The sequence below is a fragment of the Elephantulus edwardii genome, unplaced genomic scaffold (genome assembly GCF_000299155.1).
Source record: "Elephantulus edwardii isolate Elephantulus edwardi_28Jun2011 unplaced genomic scaffold, EleEdw1.0 scaffold00329, whole genome shotgun sequence".
Taxonomy (NCBI): domain Eukaryota; kingdom Metazoa; phylum Chordata; class Mammalia; order Macroscelidea; family Macroscelididae; genus Elephantulus; species Elephantulus edwardii.
The window spans coordinates 1,477,986-1,504,432 of NW_006400079.1; the positions used below are offsets into that span (position 1 = coordinate 1,477,986).

Sequence of the window (26,447 nt, forward strand, 5' to 3'; positions counted from 1 at the left end):
CAGGAAATATGCACATCAGAGATGCATACTACCTCCATACCTTTAAAATTTATTTGCAGAACAAATCATTCAGGAGGCTGGACTCCATGAGGAGGAATGTGGCATCAGGGTTGGAGGAAGACTCATCAACAACCTCCGTTATGCAGATGATACAACCTTTCTTGCTGAAACTGAGGAGGATATGAGACATTGCATTCAAAACATCAACAACTGTAGTCTTAGGTATGGATTGATGGCCAACATCAAGGAAACAAATATTCCACTGGACGAACTGGCAGCTTCATGATAGATGGAGAAGAAATTGAGATTGTTAACAATTTCGGCTTGCTTGGTTCCACAATCAACACTCTTGGCACAAGCAGCCAGGAAGTAAAAAGAGAGACCTCTCTAGAGTACTGAAGAGCAACAATGTAAGTGGCCATGATCTTCACAATTCCTTGCTATGCATCAGAAAGTTGGACAATAACTAAGAAAGATAGAGGAAGGATTGATGCCTTTGATTTGTGTTGCGGGACAAGTGTTGAACAAACTGTGGACTGCCAGGAAAACGAACAGGTCTGTCTTGGAAAGGGTGAAACCAAGCTGTTCCAGGAAGACAAGGATTTTGAAGCTCTGCTTCACATAATTTGAGCACGTGGCTAGGAGGGACCCATTCTCAGAGAAGGACATCACCCTTGGAAGAGTTGAGGGACTGTGCAGGAGAGGAAGATCCAGGAGGAGATGAATTGACTCAGTGACTAGAAAAACACACTTAGATCTGTCAGAGTCGGTGAGAAAGGCACAGGATAGGGCAGAGTTCCGGGCTAACGTTCATAGGGTCACTGTGAGTTACAGGTGACTTGATGGCATAAACAACAACAGTATGAATTACATGCCTATGAGTCAAGGGCACGTAACAACATTTTATACTGTTACTATGAAAACTTTGTTTTTGTTTTTATTTCTTTTTAATCTTTTTGTTGTATGAAAATTCTTTTATAAATATCCTGACATGTAATTTTTTAATGTTACCTTTTCAATGTTTTTGATAGTCGATTAACAGTATGAGCAAGAAAAAAGAATTGAGGATATTTTATACGTCAGAGGTAGTGCTAATATTTTTGGGCATACCAACAATATCTGTACATTTTATAACAGAAAGTGGAAAATCTCTTTGAGAAAGAAAAGAGGGTTAGCTTTTGTAATTGTTGGTTTTAAGACTTCATTATTCATCAAAACCATTTTAGTATGAAGAGATTAAACTGACTTTTCATTAATAATTATTAAATAATTATTGGTACCAGTAGTTAGGAACTAAGGAGATGCATTGCAATGGAAAAATCTGCAGTTAGGGACCTTTCCAAATTACTGAGGAGTAGTGATGTCAGTTTGAGGACTAAGGTGCATCTGATTCAAGCCATGGTCTTTCCAATTACTAGCTATGCATCCGAGACCTGGACAATGAATAAGGATGACAGGAAAAGTATCGATGCCTTTGAGCTGTGGTGTTGAAGAAAAACACTGAACATTCAGAGATGGCCAAGAAAATGAACAGATTTGTCCTGGAGATGGTGCAGCAAGAGTGCTCTTTGGAAGCAAGAATGATGAGGCTTCGCCTAACATACTTTGGACATATTGCTAGGAGGTGCTATTCCTCGGAGAGGAGTGTGATGTTGGGAAAGGTGGAGGGTCGGCGAGGGAGAGGAAGACCCTCAACTAGGCGGATTGACAGGGTGACTGCCACAATGGGCTCCTGTGTGTCAGGAAGTGTGAGGATGGTGCAGGACAGGACTGGGTTCAGAACTTTTTAAATTATTACTTAATTTTATTTTATTAATTTTAATGAACATTTACAGAGGTTTTGGATTTCCATTCATTCGTTGTTACACTTTTCTCCCTGCCCACCCCTCCCTCCTAGTTCACTCCTCTCTTTGAAAAGTAAAATTCCTTCATAGGTATACAATTCCCCCACCCCCGAGTACACGCCACCATGCAACCTTCATTCTGGACTCTTGTGATAACCATAATACCCTATCATATATCATTTTTTAAACTCTGCTTTTGTTTGTAGGGTTGCTTTGAGTCGTACTTGACTTGATGGCATCTAACAACAACAATAATAAGGGTTGTAAGAAATAATTATAAATAGCAGAGGAAAGATTAATAAGTTGTATGTTCTCAAAGGAATAGTCAGAAGGAGCTAAAGTAGGAAGGAATCTGTTTAATATTGGTATGATTATATGAATATTAGAAAGGTCATAGATAATCAAGAAGAATTCAAATTTCAATTTAGTGATTTTTCTATACTTCCGGTGTTAAGTCACACACACACACACACATACACATATATTTCTTATTCTTTTTATTATACAGATTTTCCCCTTACACTTTCCTTCACTGACATTATTTTTAGTACAATCATTCCCACGTATTGTGTTATATAAAATTCCACCATTGGACTGTACCACTTATTACCCTATTACCCCATGGTTTCAGGTCACTATTGGATCGCCCCCCCCCCATTTCCTTATAATTCATTGCTCCGCTTTTTATTATAGATTTTCACTGAGCCAATTAATATAGTGATTTTTTAGTCTCTCTCCAATTTTAAAGTTCGGTAAATAAAGTGCTCCGTGGAAGCCATCATCAGCGTGGTTGTGGGTAACCTGAACGCCAGCATTCTTCAAGCGGGTGACATACATGACTCCATCATCTCTTAAGACATCATACTGACAGGTGAGGACGTAGGTCGGGGGTAAACCACGCAACTTACTGTCATCTGCCAACAAGGGTGCGGCTCTCACATCGAGGAACCCTGGGTATTTTTTAGCTAGTTGTGATGGTCCAGCAGTTGGACTATTATAAAAGTGACTTTTCTTAAACTTTTCAGGGAGTAAGGAACTCCAGTTAACAAAATTGAACAAGTGGCTTGCTTCTACTGGTACGTGTTGTTTAGAGAGCATGGCTTTTTCCAGTGACCTGTCTGTAGTAATGTATTCACTCCAAAACCTGACCATTATCCATTTAGGCAGAAAAAAGGAGAATGCGTTTTCTCGATACGAAGGTAAATCCATATCAAGAGTCTGAAGAGCAGGGTATATTAAAGCCTGAACCTTGAGTTTGATCTTGATGTTCGGATCATGTAGAAGCTGAAAAAGAATTAACAAGAAGTTATAAAAATTAATATTTTTTGTATAACACGTATTATTATTATTTTAAATAATCTGGAGTCTAAGATGTGTCTGATACAGGCCATGGTCTTCGCAATCACTTGTTATGCATCAGAGAGTTGGACAATGATTAAGGAGGATAGAAGGAGAAGTGATGCCTTTGAGCTGTGGTGCTGGAGAAGAGTATTGAGGGTACCATGGACTGTAGGAAAACAAACAGATTCATCCTAGAGAGGGTTAAACCAGGCTACTCCTTGGAGGCAAGAATTCTGAGGCTCCGTCTAACATACTTTGGACATGTTGTAAGGAGGAACCGGTCCTTGGAGAGGGACATCATGCTTGGGAGGGTGGAGGGACAGCGCAGGAGGGGAAGACCCTCTCTGAGGTGAATTGATTCAGTCACTGGGGTAATTGGGATGGGAGTGTCAGAGACAGTGCGATTGGCGCAGGATAGAGCAGGGTTTAGGGCTGTTTACATAGGCTCACTATGAATCTCAAGCAACTTGATGGCACATAACAGCAACAACGACTAAGATAGTTATTCAAAATGACAAAAATATTATCAGAAATAACATAAAAATTTAATCTTAAAACATCTTAGCAGTTTTCATTTGTCTATTTATTTCAAAATATAATGACAACATTTTCTCTGTAATTTCATTATTTTATTGTCAACCAAACTCATTTTAGTCGTTCTATCAATTATTAAACGGACAGTCTCCTCCACTGTGATTAACTGCTTCTGCAAATTCCCGCGAGGATCAGCTGTGAGTCAATACCAATCTGATGGTACACAACAACCACAGCAACAAACTTAAACATAAGGAGCTCTGGTGGTCTAGTGGTAAGAAGCTGAGTTGCAATCCCAAAAGCATGCAGTTCGAATCCACCAGGTGCTCCACGGGAGAAGGATGAACCATTTCCTGTGTGATTCACTGCCTCTGAAAATCGGCTGGAGGTTCAACTCTGGGTAGGTTTCACCACTGAGGTAGAAAAACAAGAAGAAGATATTTAAATGGGTTGAATATAAACAAAATGGTTCTTCATGAGTAGTGAAAAAGAGAAGGTATTCAGAGACTAAAATGTAAATTAAAAACACTGAAATTCAGGAATGACAATTGAGGGAATCCAGAGTTTCAAGACAGTTGTTTCATCCATAAAGGTTTTCATGCAGCCAAAGGCATTGGCATTTAACAGGAGGCAGAGGGTGAACCTGAGAGCTGCAGTCTGCAAAGGGTAGCACAGAGTTCTGTCTTGAGTTTTAAGCAGTGTTATTTTGAGTCTTTAGTTTTGTTATATATAGTCATTTATAATGTATAGACACCTCTACACTTTTTAGTGGTTATGGGTCTACATTTTAGAGCACGGCGTGATTATCCTAGGTCAAGGTGAGACAGTGATCTCACTAGGACTGGTTTATTTGTGATATTACCCTCCTCTCATTCATAGGCCTCTACTGGTCCCAAACCATATGGAATAATAAGTAATGTTTATTATTTTTTTCATTCTAATAAGTGAATACAATGTGATAAATATAGTTTTATGTTTCTTAAATGTAATAGTTGTTGTTGTTGTATTATGTGCCGCGGAGTCGCTTGCAACTCGTAGCAATCCTATGTACAACTCTGAATCCTGCTCTATTCTAAGCCAACCTGTCTCCTGCACACCCATCCCCATTACTCCAGTCCCTGAGTCAATCCATCTCATCGAGTGCAGCAGGCCGACCGCAGCAGCAGGCTAGCCGGTTAAGATCATTGACGTCATTGCACATGCGCGCCACCATTACAAGATGGCGCTGATACCTCACTTCCTCATTGACTTACTAACGCACAAACAACACCATTTATGGCTGCAATATTGCTATTGGTCCATTGGACCTAGTTTAGAAAGACCTCAACACCAATGAGATTCTAAGACGTAAGAGCAGGAGGCGTGGAACCGAGAGGGATATAAGCAAGTGCCGGGGAAGAAGACGGGGCCATTTCGCCATTTTCTTTTGTTCAATAAAGCTTCTGCAACGAATCCTGTTTGTCTGAGTCTTCTTCGGCTGCTGGCGGCGAAGTTGCACTCGGCAATCGAGGGTCTTTCCCTCCTGCGCTGTCTCTCCATCCTCCCAGACATAATGTCCCTCTCCAAGAACCAGTCCCTCCTTGCAACATGCCCAGAGTATCTCAGCTGGAACTTCAGAATTTTTGCCTCCGAGTAGCAGACTGGTTTCAGCCTCTCAAAGATAAACTTGTTTGTTTTCCTAGCAGTTCATGGTATATTCAATAATCTTCTCCAGCATCACAGCCTTAAATTCTCCTTTCATCATTCTTAGTCATTATCCAGTTTTCTGATGCACAGAACGTAATTGCAACGACCATGACCTGGATCAGGTGCACCTTAGTCTCCAGAGTGACATTGTTTCTCTTCAGTTCTCTAGAGATGTCTCTGAAAGGAGACTTTTCCAGTGTAATTTCTCTTTTGATTTCCTGACTGCTGTTATCAAGAGTGTTGGTTGTGGAGCCAAGCAAAGTAAAGCTGTTAACAATCTCAGTCTCTTTACCATCTATCATGCTGCTGCTAATTGGTCCAAGGGTGAGAATCTTTGGTTTCTTGATGTTGAGCTTCAACCCATATTAAAGGCTACGGTTCTTGACCCTCTTCAGCAAGTGTGTCAGGTCCTCCTCAGTTTCAACAAGCTAGGTTGTTTCATCTGCATAACACAGATTGTTGATGAATCTTCCTCCAATCCTGATGCTATATTTCTCTTCATAGAGCCCAGCATCATGGATGATCTGTTCCACATATAAGTTGAAAAGGTATGGCGATTGGACACATCCCTGAGGTACATCCTTCCTGATTTTAAAATATAGTATTTCCTTGCTCTGTTCTGATGACTGCCTCATGGTCCAAGTTTCACATAATCACAACCAAGTGTTCTGGGATTCCCATTCCTCTCCAAGGAATCTTATTGCGATCCAGACAATTCAAACGTCTTTGTGTGGTCAATAAAATACAGAGAGACATTACTCTGGTATTCTGATTTCAGCCAAGATTCATCTAACATTAGCTATAATATCCCTAGTGCCACAACCTTTTCTAAATCCAGCCTGCACATGTGGTAGTTCTCTGTTGATGTGTTGTTCCAGTCGCTTTTGGATAATTTTCATCATATTATTGCTTGCATGTGATGTTAGTGATAGTGTTCATAGTTTCCACACTATGTTGGGTCATCTCTCTTTGGAATGGGAACAAATATAACTCTCTTCCAGTCAGTTGGCCAGGTGGTTTTGTTGTCTTCCATATTTCTTGGCACACTTGGTAAGCTCATTCAGGCAGCATCTGTTTGTTGAAATACGTCAATTGATATGCCATCGATTCCTGGGGCCTTGGTTTTCACCAATTTTAGAACAGTTTGAACTTCTTCCTTCTTCACCAAAGATTCTTGCTCATATGTTGTTTCATGAAATTCTTCTATGCCTCCCAATTCCTTTTCTGTATACTACTTCCATCTTCTTTTAATGCTTCCTGGCTCACTCAGTATTCTGCACATGTCATCCTGAAGCATTGCAACTCGAGGCTTGAATTTGTCCTTCAATTCTTTCAGCTTCAGAAATACAGTGAGTGAGTTCGGCTCTTTTGATTTTCTTACTCCAGCTCTTTGCACATTTCATTATAATACTTTGCTATGTCTTCTTGTGCTGCCTTTTGAAATCTTTACTTCAACTCCTTAATTTCTTGATTGCTTCCCTTTGCTTTGGCTTCTCAGCACTTTCGTGCAATATTCAAAGTCTCTTCTGATATCCATTTTGGTCTTTTCTTCCTTCTCTGCCTTTGCAATGTTGTTTTGCATTCTTCATGGATGATATTCTTGATATCTTCCCACAGCTCATGTGGTCTTTACTCATTGGTGTTCCAGACCTCAAACCTGTTTCTGAGATAGCTTTGAATTTTGAGAGGAATAGAGTCAGGGTCAAATTTTGGTGCCTGTGAAATTCTAGTACCTGGAATTTGGAGTTAGAAACTTCAAAATTCAAGAGAGACTGGCCACCACAATGAGAGGTGTGGGGTGCCTGAAATTACAGAAGCACAGAAGGCATAAGACCTAAGCCATCATAGCTAGGTCTGGACGGGAAGAGGGAGGAATTGAACAGGGTAGGCAGGAGGGGAGTGGAAAGTGATGCTGGTGGAACAAGGAAAGAGATGGTTCATGACACACTTGCCCAGTGTAGGGAGTGACACCGAATCTATTAGCTCCTTCTATTATTAGAAAATATGTATCATCCTCTCCTTTCTGTAAAATGTTTGCCTGTCAGATATTGTTCTAAATCTGACCATTGAAATTAAGACAGACTAGGAAGAAGGATTGGCGATCCACTTCTGAAATAACTGACCGTCAAAAATCCCGTGTCCAATAGAGCACACTTGGAATAGACTAGTAGACACGGGACCTGAGGCTGAGCCTTCAAATGCGGAAACACAAAGGAGGAGGAAAAGTTGTAAGCAGACACTAGTGACTGGAATGTGGAATGTGAGTAGGTTGGATGTAGGAAATTTGGACATTGTTAAGAAAGAAATGGAGCACATATATAGTGACATACTTGGTATTGGTGAAATGAGATGGATCGACATGGGGCATTTTGGATCTATTATGTCAGAGATGAGAAGGTGAGGGAAAATGGGGTTACTTTCATAGTTAAGGGAGTCATCTGTAGATCCATCTTGAATATTTCTTAGATTATTGTAATATTATAAAAATTGAATTATAAAATCTTTGTACATGAATTATAACATTGTTAGTTGAAATTATAATACTATTAGTAACTAAACAGAACCTTTTATAGTTTCTCCCTTATTTTGTTTTAATTATTACCTCCCTTTCAAAAATATTAACATGGAAAGAAGTATTAACATGGGCTCAACAGACATCAGTGATTATAATAGTACAGTAAACACACCAGAAAATGGAACAAACTGGCAAAAAAAAAAAATATATATATAGCAGCAGCAATGAAAGCAAGAACATATGATGAAAGAAATGAAACTTTTGATTCTACAACACAGTGTAATGAGATAAAAATGACACATCTTTTGATATTTTGACTGTTGTTACTGTAAGTATTGAGTGTAGATTCAAGTAAAATTTAGAAACAATGAGACTTCAATCAGTTTTTCCATCTGTTATAAAGAAATACATTGAATTAGAGAAATCTGTTGTCAAGATCTCTTCAAAGTTCTAAAGACATTGATGTCAGTTTAAAGGCTAAGGTGTTTCTGATCCAAGCCATAGTTTCTTCAATAGCTTTGAATTCATCTGAAAATTTAACAATGAACACTAAAGGCCTAAGCAGAATTGTCTTCAAACTCTAGTGTAAAAGAAGCCCATTGCTGCAGTCACTGTGTCAGTCCATCTCATTGAGGGTCTTCTTCTCTTTGACCTTCTGTTAACTTTTCCAATCGTGATGTCCCTTTCCAAGAAATAGCCTCTCCTAACAATAAGCCAAAGTATGTGAGATAAAGTTTTGTCATCTTTCCCTCCAAGTAGCATTCTGACTGCACTTTGTCCAAGATATGTCTCCTTTTGCCAATTGACGGAATATTCAGCACCCTTCTCTAGCACCACAGCTCAAAGTCATCAAGTCGTCTTCTTTCATCCTTATCCACTGTCCAGCTTTCAGATGCATAGAAAATTATTGAAAAGACCATAGTCTGAAGCAGACGCACCTTAGTATTCAAATCAGCAACATTGCTCCTCAGTTATTTGCAAAGATTCTTGACTACAGATTTTCACAATGCACTATATCTCCTGATCTCCTGACTGTTGTTGCCAAGGATGTTGATGTGGATTCAAATTAGATAAAAGCATTATCAATGTCAATCCTTTCTCCACATATATTGATGTTACTCATCAGTCTAATAAGAATTTTTGCTTTGTTGATGTTGAGATGCAATTGATACGGAAGGCTGTAGTTTCATCTTCTGCAGCAAGCACTTCAATTCCTCCTCACTTTCAACAAGTAAGATTTTGTCAACTGCATAATTCAGGTTATTGTGGTGTCTGATCCTGAACCCACATTTTTCTTCAAAATGTCCAGGTCCTTGAATGACTTTTTTCAGCATACAGATTGGATAGGTATGGACGAAGGATACAACCCTGATGCACATTTACTTAAATTTAAACAAATAACATCTCGAAATAAATATGCACATTTTAGGGATTTAGAAGATGTATGCTGTTAGTAGGATACATAATAATAAATTTTTTGAGACCTCTGTCTTTGAGGACCAGTAAGCAGAAAGGCCAAGAAAACAAACAGATTCATCCTAGAGAGGGTTAAACCAGGCTGCTCCTTGGAGGCAAGGATTCTGGGGCTTCGCCTGACATATTTTGGACATGTTGTAAGGAGAGACAGGTCTTTGGAGAGGGACATCATGCTGGGTAGAGTAGAGGGACAGTGCAGGAGGGGAAGACCCTCTGTGAGGTGGATTGATTCAGTGACTGGGGTAATCGGGATGGATGTATCAGAGGCAATGAGATTGGCACAGGATAGAGCACGGTTTAGGGCTGTTGTACAAAGGGTCGCTATGAGTCGCAAGCGCCTCGACGGCACACAACAACAACAACAACAAGCAGAAAGGAGAGTGCCCTGAGGGTAATGAATCTGCCCTGACTTTGTATGTGCTCAGCCTTTAAGGACCAGCCAGCAGCGAGGGAAGTGCCTCCTGGGCGATCCATGAGTCGGCCCCACACCTAGAGGCCATTCTGTCTCTAGCTACTGCACATGGACCTCTTCTGGAAAGCCAGCCCCTGTCCTGATCCTGGATGAAGGAGTGAGCTGGTCACAGATCTCTCACTCATACTCACTGGAATGGCAGCTACTGGAATGCCCAGACTTCCTGCACTTGGCCATGAGCATTCCAGTGTCAACTCTTCCCTAGAAGCCCACATGCCACTGCTGCAACTGAGAACTGTTGAGGAAATGGCTCTTAAGATACTGAGAATATTAAGCGAATAAGTGGGCAACTACTCAGATGCTATAGAGATTATATCATACATACCAAGAAAGAACTGTCAGGTTCAAACGTTATGAAAACACAAAACAGAACAAGTCTTTTCTTAAAATAAGTAAAACTATTCACCAAAAAATGTATTGAGATTGCAAACAAACACACAAAGAAGTGTTCAAAATACCTACCTATCAGAGAGATGCAAATCAAAACAGCTATGAGATGTCATCTCACCCCAGCAACAACAACAAAGTTCAACAGAGCAGCAAACAATAAATGGTGAGGTTGTGGAGAGGTTGGAACATTTATTCACTGTGATGGGAGTGTGAAGAGGTTTGGTGCTTTCTCAAAAAGTTGGAAGTAGAAATAGCATTTCACCCAGCAATTCTGCTACTAGGAATAGACCTTAAAGAAACCAGAGCTAAGAGGAGATAAATAATGTACACTGCATTGAGACAGATGAGGCAAAGAACTGTTTAAAAAGAATGTATTATTTGCATGAGTAAAGTCCAGAATAAGAGCTGCACAGCAAAGTGAAGTGGGGAAAGTAGGGGACAGGAAACCGTACAACAATGAAATAATTTTCGGGGAGGAGGGTAGGGAAGAAATGGTGCAACAATGAATGAATGGAAAACCAAGTTCTCTATAAGCTTTCATTAAAATCTCAATTAAAAATGTAACAAGAATAAGGAAAAAGGGAGAAAAAAAGAAACCAGAGCTGCCACCCAGATATTTCCATACCAATTCTTATTGCTACATTATTCTCATTAGCAAAGAGATAGAAGCAACTCAAGTGCCCATCAACAAATGACTGGATAGAGAAGTGTATTCACACAATGAAATACTATGCAGCACTGAAAAACCAAGAACTAATAGAATGTTACACAGTATGGGTGACCCTGGAGTGAAATATTACAGTCACAAAAGAACAAGTACCACATCATGCCACGGTTATAGAGCAAGACTTAGGTGGGGGTTGGGAGGAACTAAGAAAAGATGGGATAAATAATGAACACTGCATTGGGACAGATGAAGGAAAGAACTGTTTAAAAGGATATATGATTATGCATTATTTATATGACAGCAGTCCAGAATAAAAAGTGCATAGGCAAAGTGGACTAGGAGTGGGCAGGGAAGGGAGGAAATTATGCAACAATTAAATGTATTTTTTTTAAGTGAACTAGGGTGTGTATGGAGGAAAATAGGCAACAAATGGGTGAATGGATTTAAAATTTAACTTCTCTATAAACTTTCATTAAAATTATAATTAAAAAAATTAAAAATAAAAAAGAAGCAAAAATAGAAGGACAACTAGTAAAACATGTAAATATGTATGGGGACCCAACAGGAGGAAGGGATGGGAGCAGAGGGGAGAAGATGGGTAGGGACGAAACTACTGGGTTGCACAGTTTGATGGGTGGAGGGTGGGAGTAAAGGAAACAGGAAAGATCCAGTAGGGACCTTAAAATACAGGATAATAACAGGCATAGTCCAATGATGATTAATTTTATAAAACACAATGCATGGGAATGATTTTGTGAAATACAATGTGAATAAAACATAGTGTGAAATACAATGGCTATGAACTATGCAAGCATAGCAATATAAAAGAAATATTAAAAGGAAAAATATAGATCAAGGACTCAATGCATAATCTGGAGACATGAACATGGAAGAAATACACCTTTGTGGAGTTCCAAAAATTGGTACTGGAAGTTACAAATGATTGAAGAGAAAAATAAAATAATAAGTAAACAAACATAAAAACTAACTCAAATAAATTAAGGACTGAGAGGATACAACCATCAAGTGCTAGAAACAGTAGAAAAACTTGAAGATGTAAATAAAAATAAGAAGACTTATGTTGCAGAGATCTTCAACATATTGGAGGGACAGAAAAGCAAGATACTAGACAAGAACATCAATAAGAACTTACAAAAAGGGAAAAGAAATCCCACAACCAAAAGATAGAAGTGCAAGGAAAATGAGTAAAACGTACAAATCATGTAGGATGATATCAGATGAAACAACATTCATGTCATTAGAGTTCAAGAACGGCTAGGAAGAGGAAAGCATTGGGAAAAATGTGGAAGAGACTCTAGAAGATTCTAGTTTCCAAATATCATGGAATATAGGAAATACACATTCAAGAAGCTTAGTGACTCCAAACAGACGATACCCCAAAATAAAAATATCAAGACATATAGTTAAATTCTCCAAAATCAAAGACAAGGATATTGTAGTTATTTTTGTTGCTCAGTGTCCTAACATAGACTGGTGAACATGCCCAGGGCTGCCTCTGGCACTTGATGTATCCTGGACCTTAAATTTTAACCAATTTCTTCAGGACAGCAGAAAAATTAATAATAATCTATAAAGAATAACCGTTTAGATTAAGCTCTGACTTTACAACAAAAGCCACAATAAAGAAGAAAACTGGGTGACAATATGCAAACAGCTGAAAGAGAACAATAGCTAACCAAGAATCTTAAACCCTGCAAAACTGTCCTCAAATATGAAGAAGAAATTGGGTCATTTCCAAAAAATCAGGAATTTAAGGAATTTTTATAAACAGGATCTTCTTTACAAAAATATTAAGCATAGTAAAACATTTTGTTACACATAACAATTCTGAAATAATTTTAGTCTGGAGTTATGCTAAGTGGTGTCATTAATTGGTTTTACAAACACATCCTTTAACATACCAAAATTATATAGAAGTTAATTGATTATAATAATTATGCTGATGATTAGAATGAGGTATTTTATAATTTCTTAAACAAGAGAAAGAAAAGGAGTCATGCAGAAGGCAGAACTGGAAGGACAATATTAAAATTTAATATTAGCAGAAGAGCTTTTTTGTCCAGATATGTTAAACTTTGTAATAAATATGCTTAACAGAGTTAAATATACATATACATAGAGAGATAGATAGATAGAGATGAATGGATATAGATAGATATAGATATATAGAGACCTCTCCAAAGTATTGAAGAGTAATGGTGTCACTCTGGAAACTAAGGTGTATCTTATACAGGCCATGGTCTTTGCAATCACTTGCTATCCATCAGAGACTTGGACAATGACTAGGGAGGATAGAAGGAGAGTTGATGCCATTGAGCTGTGGTGCTGCAGAAGAGTATTGAATATACCATAGACTGTTAAGAAAACGAACAGGTTTATCCTGGAGAAGGTTAAACCAGGCTGTTCTTTGGAGGCAAAGATTCTGAAGCTTTGACATACTTTGGACATATTGCAAGGAGGAACTAGTCCTTGGAGAAGGGCGTCATGCTGGGGAGGGTGGAGGAACAGCGTAGGAGAGGAAGACCCTCTATGAGGTGGATTGATTCAGTGACTGGGGTAATGGGAGACAGTGAGATTGGCACAGGATAGAGCAGGGTTTAAGGCTGATGTACATAGGATCGATATAAATCACAGGTGACTCAACAGCACATAACAACAAGAAATATAGATATAGGCATCTTACCTGTTGGGTCACTGCTGCAGCTAAATTTCCTCCAGCACTGTCTCCAGAAACACCGATTCTTTCAGGATGAACACCATACTTTTCAAGAATATCTTGCTGTAAGAACCACTTTAATGAATTATATACATCTTCAAATGGTATTGGAAAGTTATATTTGGGTGCTAGTCGGTAGCTGTAGGCAGAATAACAATTATTTTCTAAGTGATTCATTGTAATAGAATGTACCACACTTTCAGAATCTATTTGATTGTAGTTGTACATTTGGGCTGTTTCCATGTTCTTGAGATGGTGAATAACGCTGCTATAAACACTGTTGTACAAATCTCTGTTTGTATCTCAGTTCTAATTTCCTCAGGGTATATTTCTCGTAGTGGAATAGCTGTGTCATGTGGAGCTTCTGTGTTCAAGTTTTTTTAGGAAATGTCAAATGGTCTTCCAGAGTGGTTGCACTATTTTACAATCCCACCTTTCCACATCCTCTCCAACCTTTATTGCTTGCTGTCCTCCTAAACTTTGCCACAGCTACTGGGATGAGATGGTATCTCATTGTGATTTTGATTTGTATCTCTCTTATTGCCAATGAAATTACACAATGGAATACTATGCAGCACTCAGGAGCAATGATTTTGAAAATGCTCTCTAACTTGGGAAAGTCTGGAGAACATTCTGTTGAGTGAATTAACTCAGTCTCATAAGGACAAATAATGTAGTTCATAAGACTATTATTGTATAGAGAGAAGGACAATTAGTAAAACATGTATAAGAACTCAAAGAGGGGTTGGGGTGAGGCTAGGTAGGTGAAACCACAGGACTGCACAGTCTGGTGGGTGGATGGGCAAGACTTGGGTGAAAAAACAGGGTCATGATGGACAATCTCCAACAGTGATTAATTTAATAAAACATAATGTATGGAAATAATTGTATGAAACACAATGTGAATTAAAAATTGTATGAAACACAATTTATACAAACTTTGTAAGCCAATAAAAAATAATGTAGAAAAATAATGTTGAAATAGAAAAAATGGACTTTGTATTGGGGAAATGTATGCATATATGTTTGCTGCCACATGATCAGGTTTTCTATATCAAACTGGATATTATTTTTTCTTGATGATGCTTGATATGTGAGGGTTTTTTAAAAAATTTTATTTTATTAATTTTAGTGAACATTTACAGATATTTTTGATTTCTATTCATACATTGTTGCACTTTTCTCCCTGCCCAGACCTCCCCCTACCAGTTCACATCTCTCTTTGAAAAGTAAAAGAAAACTTCTTTCTTTGGTATACAATCCCCCCGCACCCTTCCCACTACCGAGTACACTCCACTATGCAAACTTAATTCTGGACTCTTGTGATAACCATAGAACCCTATCATATGTGAGGTTTTAAAATGTAATTTTTAAATAAGTAAAAGATTTAATACTAAACTTTGGCTTTATGGAGTAAGGGAAAATTAGTGTTACCTAACTGAATATCCCAAGATTAACAACAACAACAATAATAATAATAATAATAATAATAACAACTTCATTAAGTGTTACAATTACTTTTCCATTTTATCCACACAGTTTTTTTTGCTTTAACTTTTATGACTTGCTCAAATGAATGGGAACCCTTTTCCCTTCTGATCCCGTTCTGCTCATACTCAAACTCACTTTCTCTATTCTCAACCACATAAATTCAGGACAATCCTGTAATAATCATACCATGGGCAAGAGCAGTAACATTATCTTACAATATAAAGCATAAATAATCAGGCAAATCAACATGATCCTTACTTGGTTGATATGACAACAGCATCAAGTCTGTGAGCTGTCAGCCTTGACAGATTGTCATAATTAACCATAGCTGAAATAAAGGAAACAAAATCAGTCCATTAATGCCTACTAACAAATAAAAGCATAGATTGTTCTTCATCAGAAAGCTTGTTATACATACTTTATTCATAACTAGATATCTCAGAGAAAGTTATTTCTAAGATCCATGATAACTAGAGAATGTGAATTCTGCTCAGGGATCTTTCTCAAGTTCTTGATAAGGTTTTTCATCCTTCTGAATATTTTGACAATGGATAATGTAAATCAGCTGATTGACTTCATTATTAATCCATTTCCATTCTGCAGGTGTTAAGTTTGGAAGTAGGAACGATTTGGATTTGGCAGATCAGCGTAGTGACGTTTAGTAAGTCAGTGTAAAAAAGATAAGAGCAGAAAGAGAGAAAGATATAAGCCAAAAAAACCACATACAGAAAAAGCCACCTAACAACCAACCAACAATAATGCGAAGCATTGGTTCATGTAATGCTAGTACATAAAGCATTTTTTTAACTTGAATATTTGTTTAATAAGAAAGTCTCTTTTATAACCAATTAACTGGATAATAACTTAGAGAAAGCTTACTTTCATCTTTATGTTACATGTTATTAACACTGAAAGCCAATTAAAGTTCTTTCCTTTGGGAGAGCAAGAGGTTGTAAAGGCATGGGTCTTGTTCTTGAAGTGTGCATTGCTTTCTTTCTTCACAGGACAGATTTAGCAAGAGTGGTCAGCCCTGAATCAGACTGTGAAAGTCCAAGAAAATATTTCTTCAAGGATGTGGACGGAATATCCCTGGATCTGCCTCCACCAGTTTCTGTATTTCCCAAAACAGAGGGAGAGTGGACTGGATCTTTCTTCAACACAGGTCAGTTGTATCTGTTTAAGAAAAGGTAGCATCCTTGTGAAGAAACTGGCTTTGTGTATTTTATCCAGTAGGGACGACTAATACTTAAAGCATTTTGTGGGAGTTTAAGACTCCATGAAATTGCCAGTGGAAGACAGGGAAGAATAAATAGAGGAAACAGAGTAGACCTAAAATTTGGTTTATATATTAATAGTTTTGAGACAGACAGGAAGGACTAGTTTGAAGTGTGGTTTTGGTATTTGTTTGGGCAGGAGGAGGAGTCACACATGTACTCTATGGGATTTTAGTAAATGCTTCCTCTGTGACTAAAACTTTTTCAGAGGAGGGAAAGAATATCTTTGAGTAATGACAGGTAAGAGAAGTCCCTAAATGCTTAGGGGGAAGTATTAACATAAATGGGAAAGTTCTTGATGAGCCGTTTATATCAAGAAAAAGGAAGTAGATACAATCGTGTGAGGTTTTAAAACCAAGTCCTCAACATTCTTAAAATATTAAGTAGTCAATGAATTTTAATATTAAAAGCTTTATTATACACATCATACTTCTATTCTGGATTATGAGTATAATAGATTAAGCATTTCCAAGATTTTTTTTTTAGATATTAAAATTAAAAGCACCAGGAACATTCCCATTTGCTTCAGAGATTATCTTTGGTTTTATTATTTTACCTCATTAAAAATACTCTCATTGTTTGGTTATAACTTATTGGAAAAGGTTGGAAAGCTGTGATCTGAACAGTGAGAATTCATGGAAAGCCAACTGAGAAAGCTCACAGATCTTGCTTTAGAAACATTATAAGATTGGCAATTGTGTAGTTTACTCCCTGAACTTTACAATATAAACAGTATCACAACATGGTTTTTCTCTATATCACGTTCTCAATCTATATCAATGCCTAATCACTTCTTTCAACACTGGAGGAACTTGTTCTTCCTCATATATGTTGCAAACTTCCCTCTTTCCTTCTGAACTCTATTCCCTTCTATGCTTCAGTATCAGTCAAATCTCATGTCATCTCTGCGAATTCCCAGCACAGAATCACTATTGTTCTCATCTATTTTGAGATTATAAACATATTCATGGACCTAGTGTATAGAAAATAGAGATAAATCACCCTTTATCTAACATCCATATTTTTTCTAGCTAACACATTCTTTCTCATTTCCTTCCCACCAAAACTGACACTTCTGAAGAAAGTTGGGAATAGAAATGCCAAAGAATTCATAATACATTCACACAACCAAGTGTTATGCATCACTGAAAGTTACCAAGAATGTGAAATACTGAACAACATGATAATTTGAGAAAAAAATATGCTGAATTGCATGCGTTAGTCGCAAGAGTAAAATTGTAATTTAGGACAGTAAACATAAAATGTAAGGAAAAAAATTATATGCATTTAGAATTAATCTTGGAGGGTTACTATGGATGACAGTGGAGGGAAAGGAGAACAGAATATACCTGGTTTCATCTTTGGCTTTGTTTCATTTGTGTGTTTTGTTTAACTATTTATTAAAAATTTTAAAAACCCACAAACTGAATAAATGGACTTTCTAATTGAGAGACTATGGAAAAAACTTACTCAAAGAATGGAATTACCATCTCCATTTGCTCACTTTTCATCTACTCTTGTGATCCCATTTTTATTTTCATTGCACTAGTCCACCAAATCTGAAATTAATATTATTGATAAAAGTTTCTAAATTCATAACAGACTTTCTTTCCTGATCTAAGAATTGCTATTGATTTTTGGCACTGACAGTGATCTTCAGAAAAAAAATATATCTAGCATACCCTGAGATCAGAAGGAATATATGGTAGCTGGCCACCTCTACCATTCATCTTTATTGGGGCCAAAATAGACAAATCCTTACAGAACAGGGAAAAAATGTACAAGAACCAAATGTAGATAAGTGAAAGATCTAGACTTATTGTATCAGTGGAACTACCTTAAGACTATTTCTCTGTGATATTCTTTAACCCCTAACCAGAAATACTTCCTCATCTAAAAAATTCACTACTTTAATACTGTATTTAATGAAATCCTTTAAAAAAATTATCAGTATGAGACCACCAGCTCAAAATTTATTCCAAAGCTATTATAAAAATGTACAGGCAGGGAAATTTACGTCACTGGGAATGGTCTATCAGAACAGAATGAATGAGAATGATGACATGTTGCAGAAAATATAATCAATATCACTGAATGATTTGTGAAGACATTGTTAACCTATCTGGCTGTTCAAAGATTTTAAATGAAATTTAAAAAATCACTTTAATAAAATTAAAATAGCAATAAATAATTACATAAAGTATTTTATTAAAATACTAAAATTTTTAAATAATTTAAATGAAATTAAAGCTAACACAGCACCAAAAATTCAGTTTGGAACAGCCAAGGTATTTTCTTATCTGTTATAATGTTTAGCATACATACTATTTGGGGAGTACATCTTAATAAGAAATTCCTTATATGATAAAATAAAGTTTTCTTGGGAACATACCAGCACTCCCCAAACACCAGCCACCACCATGAATATAAAATAAGGCTCTTCTCAGTGTTTCTGACTTTCGCCTTGGCACGTATACACGAACAGGAACGTTGTTAAAAGTTGTCTCTGTCACAGTGACATTTTCATCAGATGTGGGTGGGACTTCATCAAATGGTGAAAACAATTTCATAGTGTCAAACAAATTACTGATTCCCAATACTTCAGCAAATGTAGCCTGAAAAAAAAGGGACAATCATCAGATGGAAAAATATAAAATGCTAAAAATATTTGTGAACATAGAATTATCCACTCTTTTCATTATGTCACTAATAGTCGGGATACACTTTCTCAGTTTTATCTGAGTGGTACAGTAAGTGACATTGCATGTTCAAAGGCCCTACTTTAATAAATGCCTTGAATCTACAAACAGGAGCGGCTAAAAGAGATGAATGGGACCTTCTAAGAATCAAATCCCTGTGCACATCCAAAACCTTCACCCACAGGGTTAAAAACGGAAGCCACAGCCTTCAGTATGGATTGAAGCTCAATGTCAAGAAGACAAAGATTCTCACCACTGGACCAATTGGCAGGATCAGCATGGATGGTGAAGAGATTGAGATTGTTAACAACTTTAGTCTGCTTGGCTCCACAGTCAACATTCTTGGCACCAGTAGCCAGGAAACAAAAAAAAAAAATGTATTGCTATGGGAAAGTCTGCTGTTAGGGACCTCACCAGGGTATTGAAGAGCCATTGTATCACTCTGGAGATTAAGGTGCGTCCGTTACAGGCCATGATCTTTGCAATCACTTGTTATGCATGAGAGAGTTGCATAAAGACTAAGGAGGATAGAAGGAGAATTGATGCCTTTGAGCTGTGGTGCTAGAGAAGAGTATTGAATGTACCATGGACTGCCAAGAAAACAAAGAGATTCGTCCTAGAGAGGGTTAAACCAGGCTGCTCCTTGAAGGCAAGGATTCTGAGGCTTCATCTGATGTATTTTGGACATATTGTAAAGAGGGAGAGGTCCTTGGAGAGGGACATCATGCTGGGTAGAGTAGAGGGACAGTGCAGGAGGGGAAGACCTTCTATGAGGTGGATTGATTCAGTGACTGGGGTAATCAGGATGGGTGTGTCAGAGGCAGTGCTATTGGCACAGGATAGAGCAGAGTTTAGGGCTGTTGTACATAGGGTTGCTATGAGTCGCAAGCGACTTGACGGCACATAACAACAACAATAACAACAATGACATGTCATATAAGGGATTTATGTCTGGAGTTTATATAATACTCGAGCACCACAAGATCAAGGTAAACAACGCAATAGAAAAATGGGCACAGGATATGAACAGACACTTCACCAAAGAAGACACTCAGATGGCCAACAAACACATGAAGAAATATTCAAAATCCTGAGCTCTAAGGGTGATGCAAATCAAAACAACTATAAGATATCATCTCACTCCAGTCAGAATAGCAAAATTTAACAGAACAGCAAACAACAAATGCTGACAAGGTTGCGGAGAAACTGGAACCATTATTCAATGTTGGTGGAAGTGTAAAATGCTGCAACCACTGTGAAGGCAGAATGGCGTTTTCTCTCAAAAAGTAGCAAATAGAAACACCATTTGACTCAGCAATTCCATTACTGGAACTATACCCCAAAGAAACCATGACTACCACCCAAGCAGATATATGCACACCCATGTTTATCGTGCCTTTGTTCACAATAGCAAGAAGTTAGAAACAACCTAAGTGCCCATCAACAAAAAAAAGTTGCATAGAGAAGCTGTGGTATATTCACACAATGGAATACTATGCTGCTTTGAAAAACAAGGAACTCATGAAATATTATAAAAAACGGGTGACCCTGGAGGACATTATGTGGAGTGAAATATCTCAGTCACAAAAGGACAAATACTGCACAGTGCCACTGTTATAAAACAGGACTGACATCAGGTTTGGGGGGAGACTGAGAAAGATGGGATAAATTATGTATACTGCATTGAAACAGATGAGGGAGAGAGCGGTTTAAAAGGGATATGTGATTAGGTATTATTGTCATGACAGGAGTCCAGAACGAAGGCTGCACAGCAGAGTGGATATGCCACTTAAAAATGATTGTTTATCTACAACTAGGAGAAGATAAAATAGATGAATGGGAACTCCTAAGAATTGCTTAGACATAATGTCTATATTGGTCATTGCCAGAATAAATGATTTTGTAAGTCTAAGACACGTGTAATTATGGTGAATTTGAACACTTGTGTCCATTTTTCCCATCTGACCCTGAGCTGATTTAGACTGAAGCAGTTTCTTTGAATATTTTTTCTAAAAATATTTACCGCAGATTCCAATTTGCACTAGTTCAGTAAAGTCAGTATGTGTGTGTGCGCACGCCCACAACCACACACACGCGCACACTCAAGGCACTTTTTTTTCTTTTTTCCTTTTTTATTATTAATTTTAATGAAAGAGTAGAGACTTTGAATTTCCATTCATTCATTGTTGCACTTTTCTCCCTGCCCACTGCTCCCCCCAGTTCCCTCTTCTCTTTGAAAATTAAAAAAAAAAAGTTTTTCATTGTTATACAATCCCTGACTTTTTTAAATCATTTTTTTAATTAATGTTAATGAAAATTTATGGAGACCTTCTGTGGTGACGAGTCTGTTCATATCCGGTCCCCATTTTTCAGTTGGATTGTTTATCTTGTTGTGGTGCTCAAGTATTTTATAAATTCTAGATAAAAGTCCCTTATCTGACATTTCATTAGCGAATACTTTTTCCCAGTCGGTGGCTTCCCTTTTTACCCTGTTGGAGGAGTTTTTGGATGTGCATAGGGATTTGATGCTTAGGAGGTCCCACTCATCTATTTTATCTTCTCCTGGTTGTAGTTAAGCAATCATTTTTAAGTAACATGTCACCTCTGATATAAATATGGGAATAGAAAAGCATTAGCCTAAACAACGAAGGGAAATTAATTTCAATTCAAAAGAATATTCAAGGGGAAAGCTCCCAATACGTTTAGATAAATGTAAATTACTTGGTAAACTCCAAAATATGGTAGATAAATCTGTCATTTGGAAAACTAGGACACTGGTGCCCATTCTATGAAATACAGAGGAAAGAATTTATCTACCCTTTGAACCTGAAATCTTTCTTCCTGTGAGCCACGAACAGTTCTACTGATTGCTCAGCTGCTTTGTGAAGGAGCTTTTTTCTTTTCTTGAAGGGTAGCTGACGTACCAGTTTCACCTGTGTTTTGTAGGTAGAATTCCAGCAGTCAGAAAGCTTCATTTCCTTTAGTTCTTTCTCTGATTCCTTAGTCTGAGCTGAGGTGTTTTCTTTTAAGTTAGTTTAATTGATTATCAGTCACAGGCTTCATATCTCAACCAAAAGATTGCATAATCACATCTTTGGTAAACTTACGAGGATATGTGGCTGTACTTTGTACAAGAGAACTTTTGAAACCTTTAATTTCTGTGTTCATTTTGCGTAGTTAATTTTTAATTCCTTCTCTTTGAGATACTCATTTCACTCCTAAAAGCATGGCGAAATTGTGTAGTTAGTTGAAGAGTTTGCTTAGAAATATCACTCTCCTTTTACTCAAGCTTGACAATCACTTAACAAGTTTCACCTTTCACCAAATATTTAAATGTAACTCAGACAAGTCTTTTGCCATTGCATGAAAAGCATCAACCTTCTTTCATTGTCCTATTGTAGGTTCACCATTTTCTTTTAATGTCTGACCTGAAGCAAATTTCTATGTCCACATATCCCGCAAATATTGTTTTATGACACCTATACATAGGGAGCCGTGGTGGCCTAGTGGCAAGAAGCTGTGCTGCAATTCCAAAGGCACAAAGATTGAGACCACCATCTGCTTTGTGGGGGAAGGATGGGCAATCTACTCCCGTGAAATTAACTGCCTCTGAAGATTCACCAGAGGGTCAGCGATGGGTCTATTCTGACTCCATGGTATGAACATAACAACAACAACAACAATGTACATAATCTATAAGATGAAGGATATTTTTGATCTTCTGTTTTCTCTTCAGAAGATTCTTCAGAATTACCTTTAATGTTCATACTTCTAGCAATATTCTTCAAGATAATCTGAATTTTACTATTATTCACTGAAATAAAATTTATTCTGACATGTAGAGAGTCTAAAGACCAAGTAGAAAACCTTAGGATTGTTGAGACTCTATGTTTATGGAAACAGATTGTCTCAAATCCAAGATGACAATATAAAGTGCTCCTTACTGAATTCCATACTTCAAATGTCCACGCAATATTTTTTATTCTATCAGATTCATATCTTATAAATCATAGATTTTTTCTTTTCTAAGCACACTGCATTGTTTAATATTTAAATTTTGAAATTTTTTAAGAACTCCTATTCACTCTCTTAAGATTCTGCACTAGCTAGAATAGGTGAAAGGAGAGACATTCTGAAATAAATGGACCATATAAACAACGAATATGACAAATAATAGCTTACGGGGGAAAGGAGGAAAGAATGAAATTGTACAAGGATGAATGAATCAAGAAAATATTCTGAATTAAAGGGGTGAAAAAAGTCATTAAAAGGTTTTAAAATCAGCAATAAAATTTTGGAACAAAATTTACAAGAGACAAGAAGTTCTTTAAAAGTAAACCAGGTAATTATTTTTTCTCCTGATCAAACTCTTAAATATTTACTTACCAAATGTGTCATACTTTTCAAAAGTGTGTTGAAAAACATCAATCTCCATGGCTCCTCAATATTGTCAGGGAGAGGTGTATAAATGTAATATGCCAGGAAGACCCCCACAATCAGAAGCACGCCAGTCTTTCTCCCCATGCTGTTTCCTCTTTCTAGTCTGGCACTAGAGATCATCTACTTGGCAAACTGTTACTGCAATCAGATCAAGTCCAATCATTACATATTATTTAACTTCCTGAATATAAAGTCCATGGATCAGTTTGCCATTTCATAGGCTGTTCATAAATAATTGCACTTCATGAAAGTAAAAGGAAGACTCACTGAGAAAAACGGAACACATCTTATATTTGATTAAATCAAATGTCTTGCTTTGTTGCTAGGTAGTCAGTTAAATATTTACTGATAAATATTTAGGAAGTTAATATTTTATCTATAAATGAGTACTGTCCACCTAGTTGAGAGTCTTCACCTTTGCAAGCTCTCTGCCTTCCTGAGCATCAAGTCCCTCCCCAAGGAATATCCCAAGTTATCAATGTTTCTGTCATCCTTATTCATTGTCCAGCTCTCAGACACATGACAAGTGATTTAAAAGACCATAGCCTGAACTGGATGCACCTTAATGCTCAAACTAACATGATGACTTCTCAATAATTTGGAGAAGTCCCTAAAAAGCAGACTTTCCCAGTGCAATATATCTACTCATTTCCTGACTACTAGTACCAAGGGTATTAATAGTGGATCTAAAGTAAGATGAAGTTGTCCGTTTCAATTTTTTCTCCATAATGTTGTTAATTGTTCCAGTGTTAAGAATCTTTGTTTCTTTGTTGTTGATACACAATCTATATTGAAAGCTATATTCTTTGATTTTTTTATTGCAAATTTATTTTTTAATTGCTATTTTAACAAAAGTTACAGAAAACTTGCATTTCCACTAATTCATTGTTGAACAATTTCGTCTCTGCCCCCTAGTTCACTTTTCTCTTTTAAAAAAAATTCATTGTTGCACAATTTCCTCCCTCCTTCCAGCCCCCAAATTCACTTTGTTATGCACCTCTTATTCTGGACTATTGTCATGCAAATAATACCCAATTATATATTTCTTTTAGATCTTTCCCTGATCTGTTTCAAAGAAGTGTTCATTATGTAGCCCCTCTTTTCTTTGTTTCCCCTCAACCTTCATGTCAGTCCTATTTTAAAACAGCAGCATTGTTCATTATTTGTGCTTTAGTAACTGAAATATTTCAGCATAATGTCTCCAAACTCACCATTTTGTAGAATATTTTATGAGCTCCTTGTTTTTCTGTCCTGTATAGTATTCCATTTTGTGAATATACCACAGCTTCTCTGTCCATTTGTTGATGGGCACTTGGGTTGCTTCCATCTCTTTGCTATTATGAAAAACAAGGGCAATAAACATGAATGTGCATATATCTGTTTGAGTGGCATTTCTGATTTCTTAAGGGTATATTCCCAATAGTACAATTGCTAGGTCAAATGGTATTTCTATTCACAACTTTTCGAGAAAGCAATGTACTGCCTTCCAGAGTGGTTGCACCATTTTACACTCCCACTAACAGGGAATAAGGGTTCCAATTTCTCCACAATCTCTGCATTTGTTGTTTGCTGCTCTGTTGAATTTTACTACACTTACTAGGGTAAGATGATATCTCACAGATGTTTTTATTTGCATCTTTCTGATAGGTTGTGGTTTTGAACATTTCTTCATGCGTTTGTTTGCCATCTGAATGTCTTCTTTGGTAAAGTGTCTGTCCATATGCCCATTTTGCCATTGAGTTGTTTAGCTTTATTTTGTTGAGGTACTGGAGTATTCTGTAAATTCTAGATAAAAATACATTATCAGAGATGTCATTACCAAATATTTTTCCCAGTGTATGACTTTTCTTTTTACCCAGTAGGAAAAGTTTTTTCATGTGCATAGGAATTTGATTCTTAGAAGGTCCCATTCATCTATTTAATCCTCTCCTTGTTGTAGATTTTTCAAGATGCTTGGAAGACTATTCATGTTGTGGATTAGGACTTCAAAAGTTCTTCCAAGGTTTTTGGTTTTGGTTTTGGTTTTCTTTTTTCTGATAAAGTTTATAATCCATGGTTTTCCTCCTATGTCCTGGATCTGTTTTGAGTTGTTTTTTGTTTATGGTGAGGAATGGATCTTGCTTGAATTTTCTGCAGATAGTTTTCCAATTTTGCCAACAGCATTTGTTAAAGATGCTTTTGTTTCCCCACTCAACTGATTTTGTCTCCTTGTACATGAGCTGATTCCTGGGTTCTCAATTCTATTCCATTGATCTATGTGCTTGTCACTGTACCAGTACCATGATGTTTTGACCACAACAGCTGTGTAGTAGGACTTGAGATCAGGGAGTGAGAAGCCTTCTACCTTGTTGTGTTTGTTTTGTTTTGTTTTTAAATCAGGAGTGCTTTGCTTATTCGAGGTCTATTTTCATTCGAGATGAAATTTGAAGTTGCCTTTTCCATCTCATTGAAGAATGGAATTGGTATTAGTATTGGCATTGCATTGAACTTGTAGATTGCCTTCGGTAGAATTTTTATTTTTACAATATTGAGTCTACCTATCAAAGAGCATGCTATATTCTTCCATTTCTCTGGGTCTCTTTTTGTTTCTTATAGTAATGTTTTGTTATTTTTTTTTAATTGGTGTTTTGTGTTTCTAGTTAGATTTACTCCCAGATATTTAATCTTGTGTTTAGCTATTGGGATGGGCATTGCTCCTCTTAGCTCTGGTTCTGTATTCTCTTTGTCACTATAGAGAAAACCAAGTGATTTTCTTGTTGGTCTTACATCCTGCCATTTTTCTGTATTGTTTTACTATGCCCAGTAGTTTTCTCGCTGAGCCCTTAGCATTTTCTAAGTATACTAATATATTATCTGCATATAGAGATAATTTTACCTCCTC

At 37.1% G+C, this 26,447-nt stretch overlaps 1 protein-coding gene across 1 annotated transcript; it reads right to left on the reverse strand.

The window, feature by feature from the left end:
* Positions 1-2,531: 2,531 nt before the first annotated feature.
* Positions 2,532-23,650, reverse strand: AADAC (arylacetamide deacetylase). The gene is made up of 5 exons (XM_006901547.1): positions 23,513-23,650; positions 18,820-19,042; positions 15,412-15,481; positions 13,630-13,801; positions 2,532-3,128 (listed from the first exon to the last, which is right to left on the reverse strand). Exons 1-5 carry the CDS (start codon positions 23,648-23,650, stop codon positions 2,532-2,534), a joined length of 1,200 nt encoding a protein of 399 aa, XP_006901609.1.
* Positions 23,651-26,447: the final 2,797 nt, after the last annotated feature.

Bases quoted from the DNA above. Each gene is read 5' to 3' on its own strand.
- AADAC (XM_006901547.1), bottom strand. From the start codon at position 23,650: ATGGGGAGAAAGACTGGCGTGCTTCTGATTGTGGGGGTCTTCCTGGCA. The intron at 15,482-18,819 runs GTATGTTCCCAA...CCTTTATTTCAG, and splicing joins CTGGTGTTTGGGGAGTGCTG to CTATGGTTAATTATGACAAT. The intron at 13,802-15,411 runs GTAAGGATCATG...TTCTGCCTACAG, and splicing joins GCTGTTGTCATATCAACCAA to CTACCGACTAGCACCCAAAT.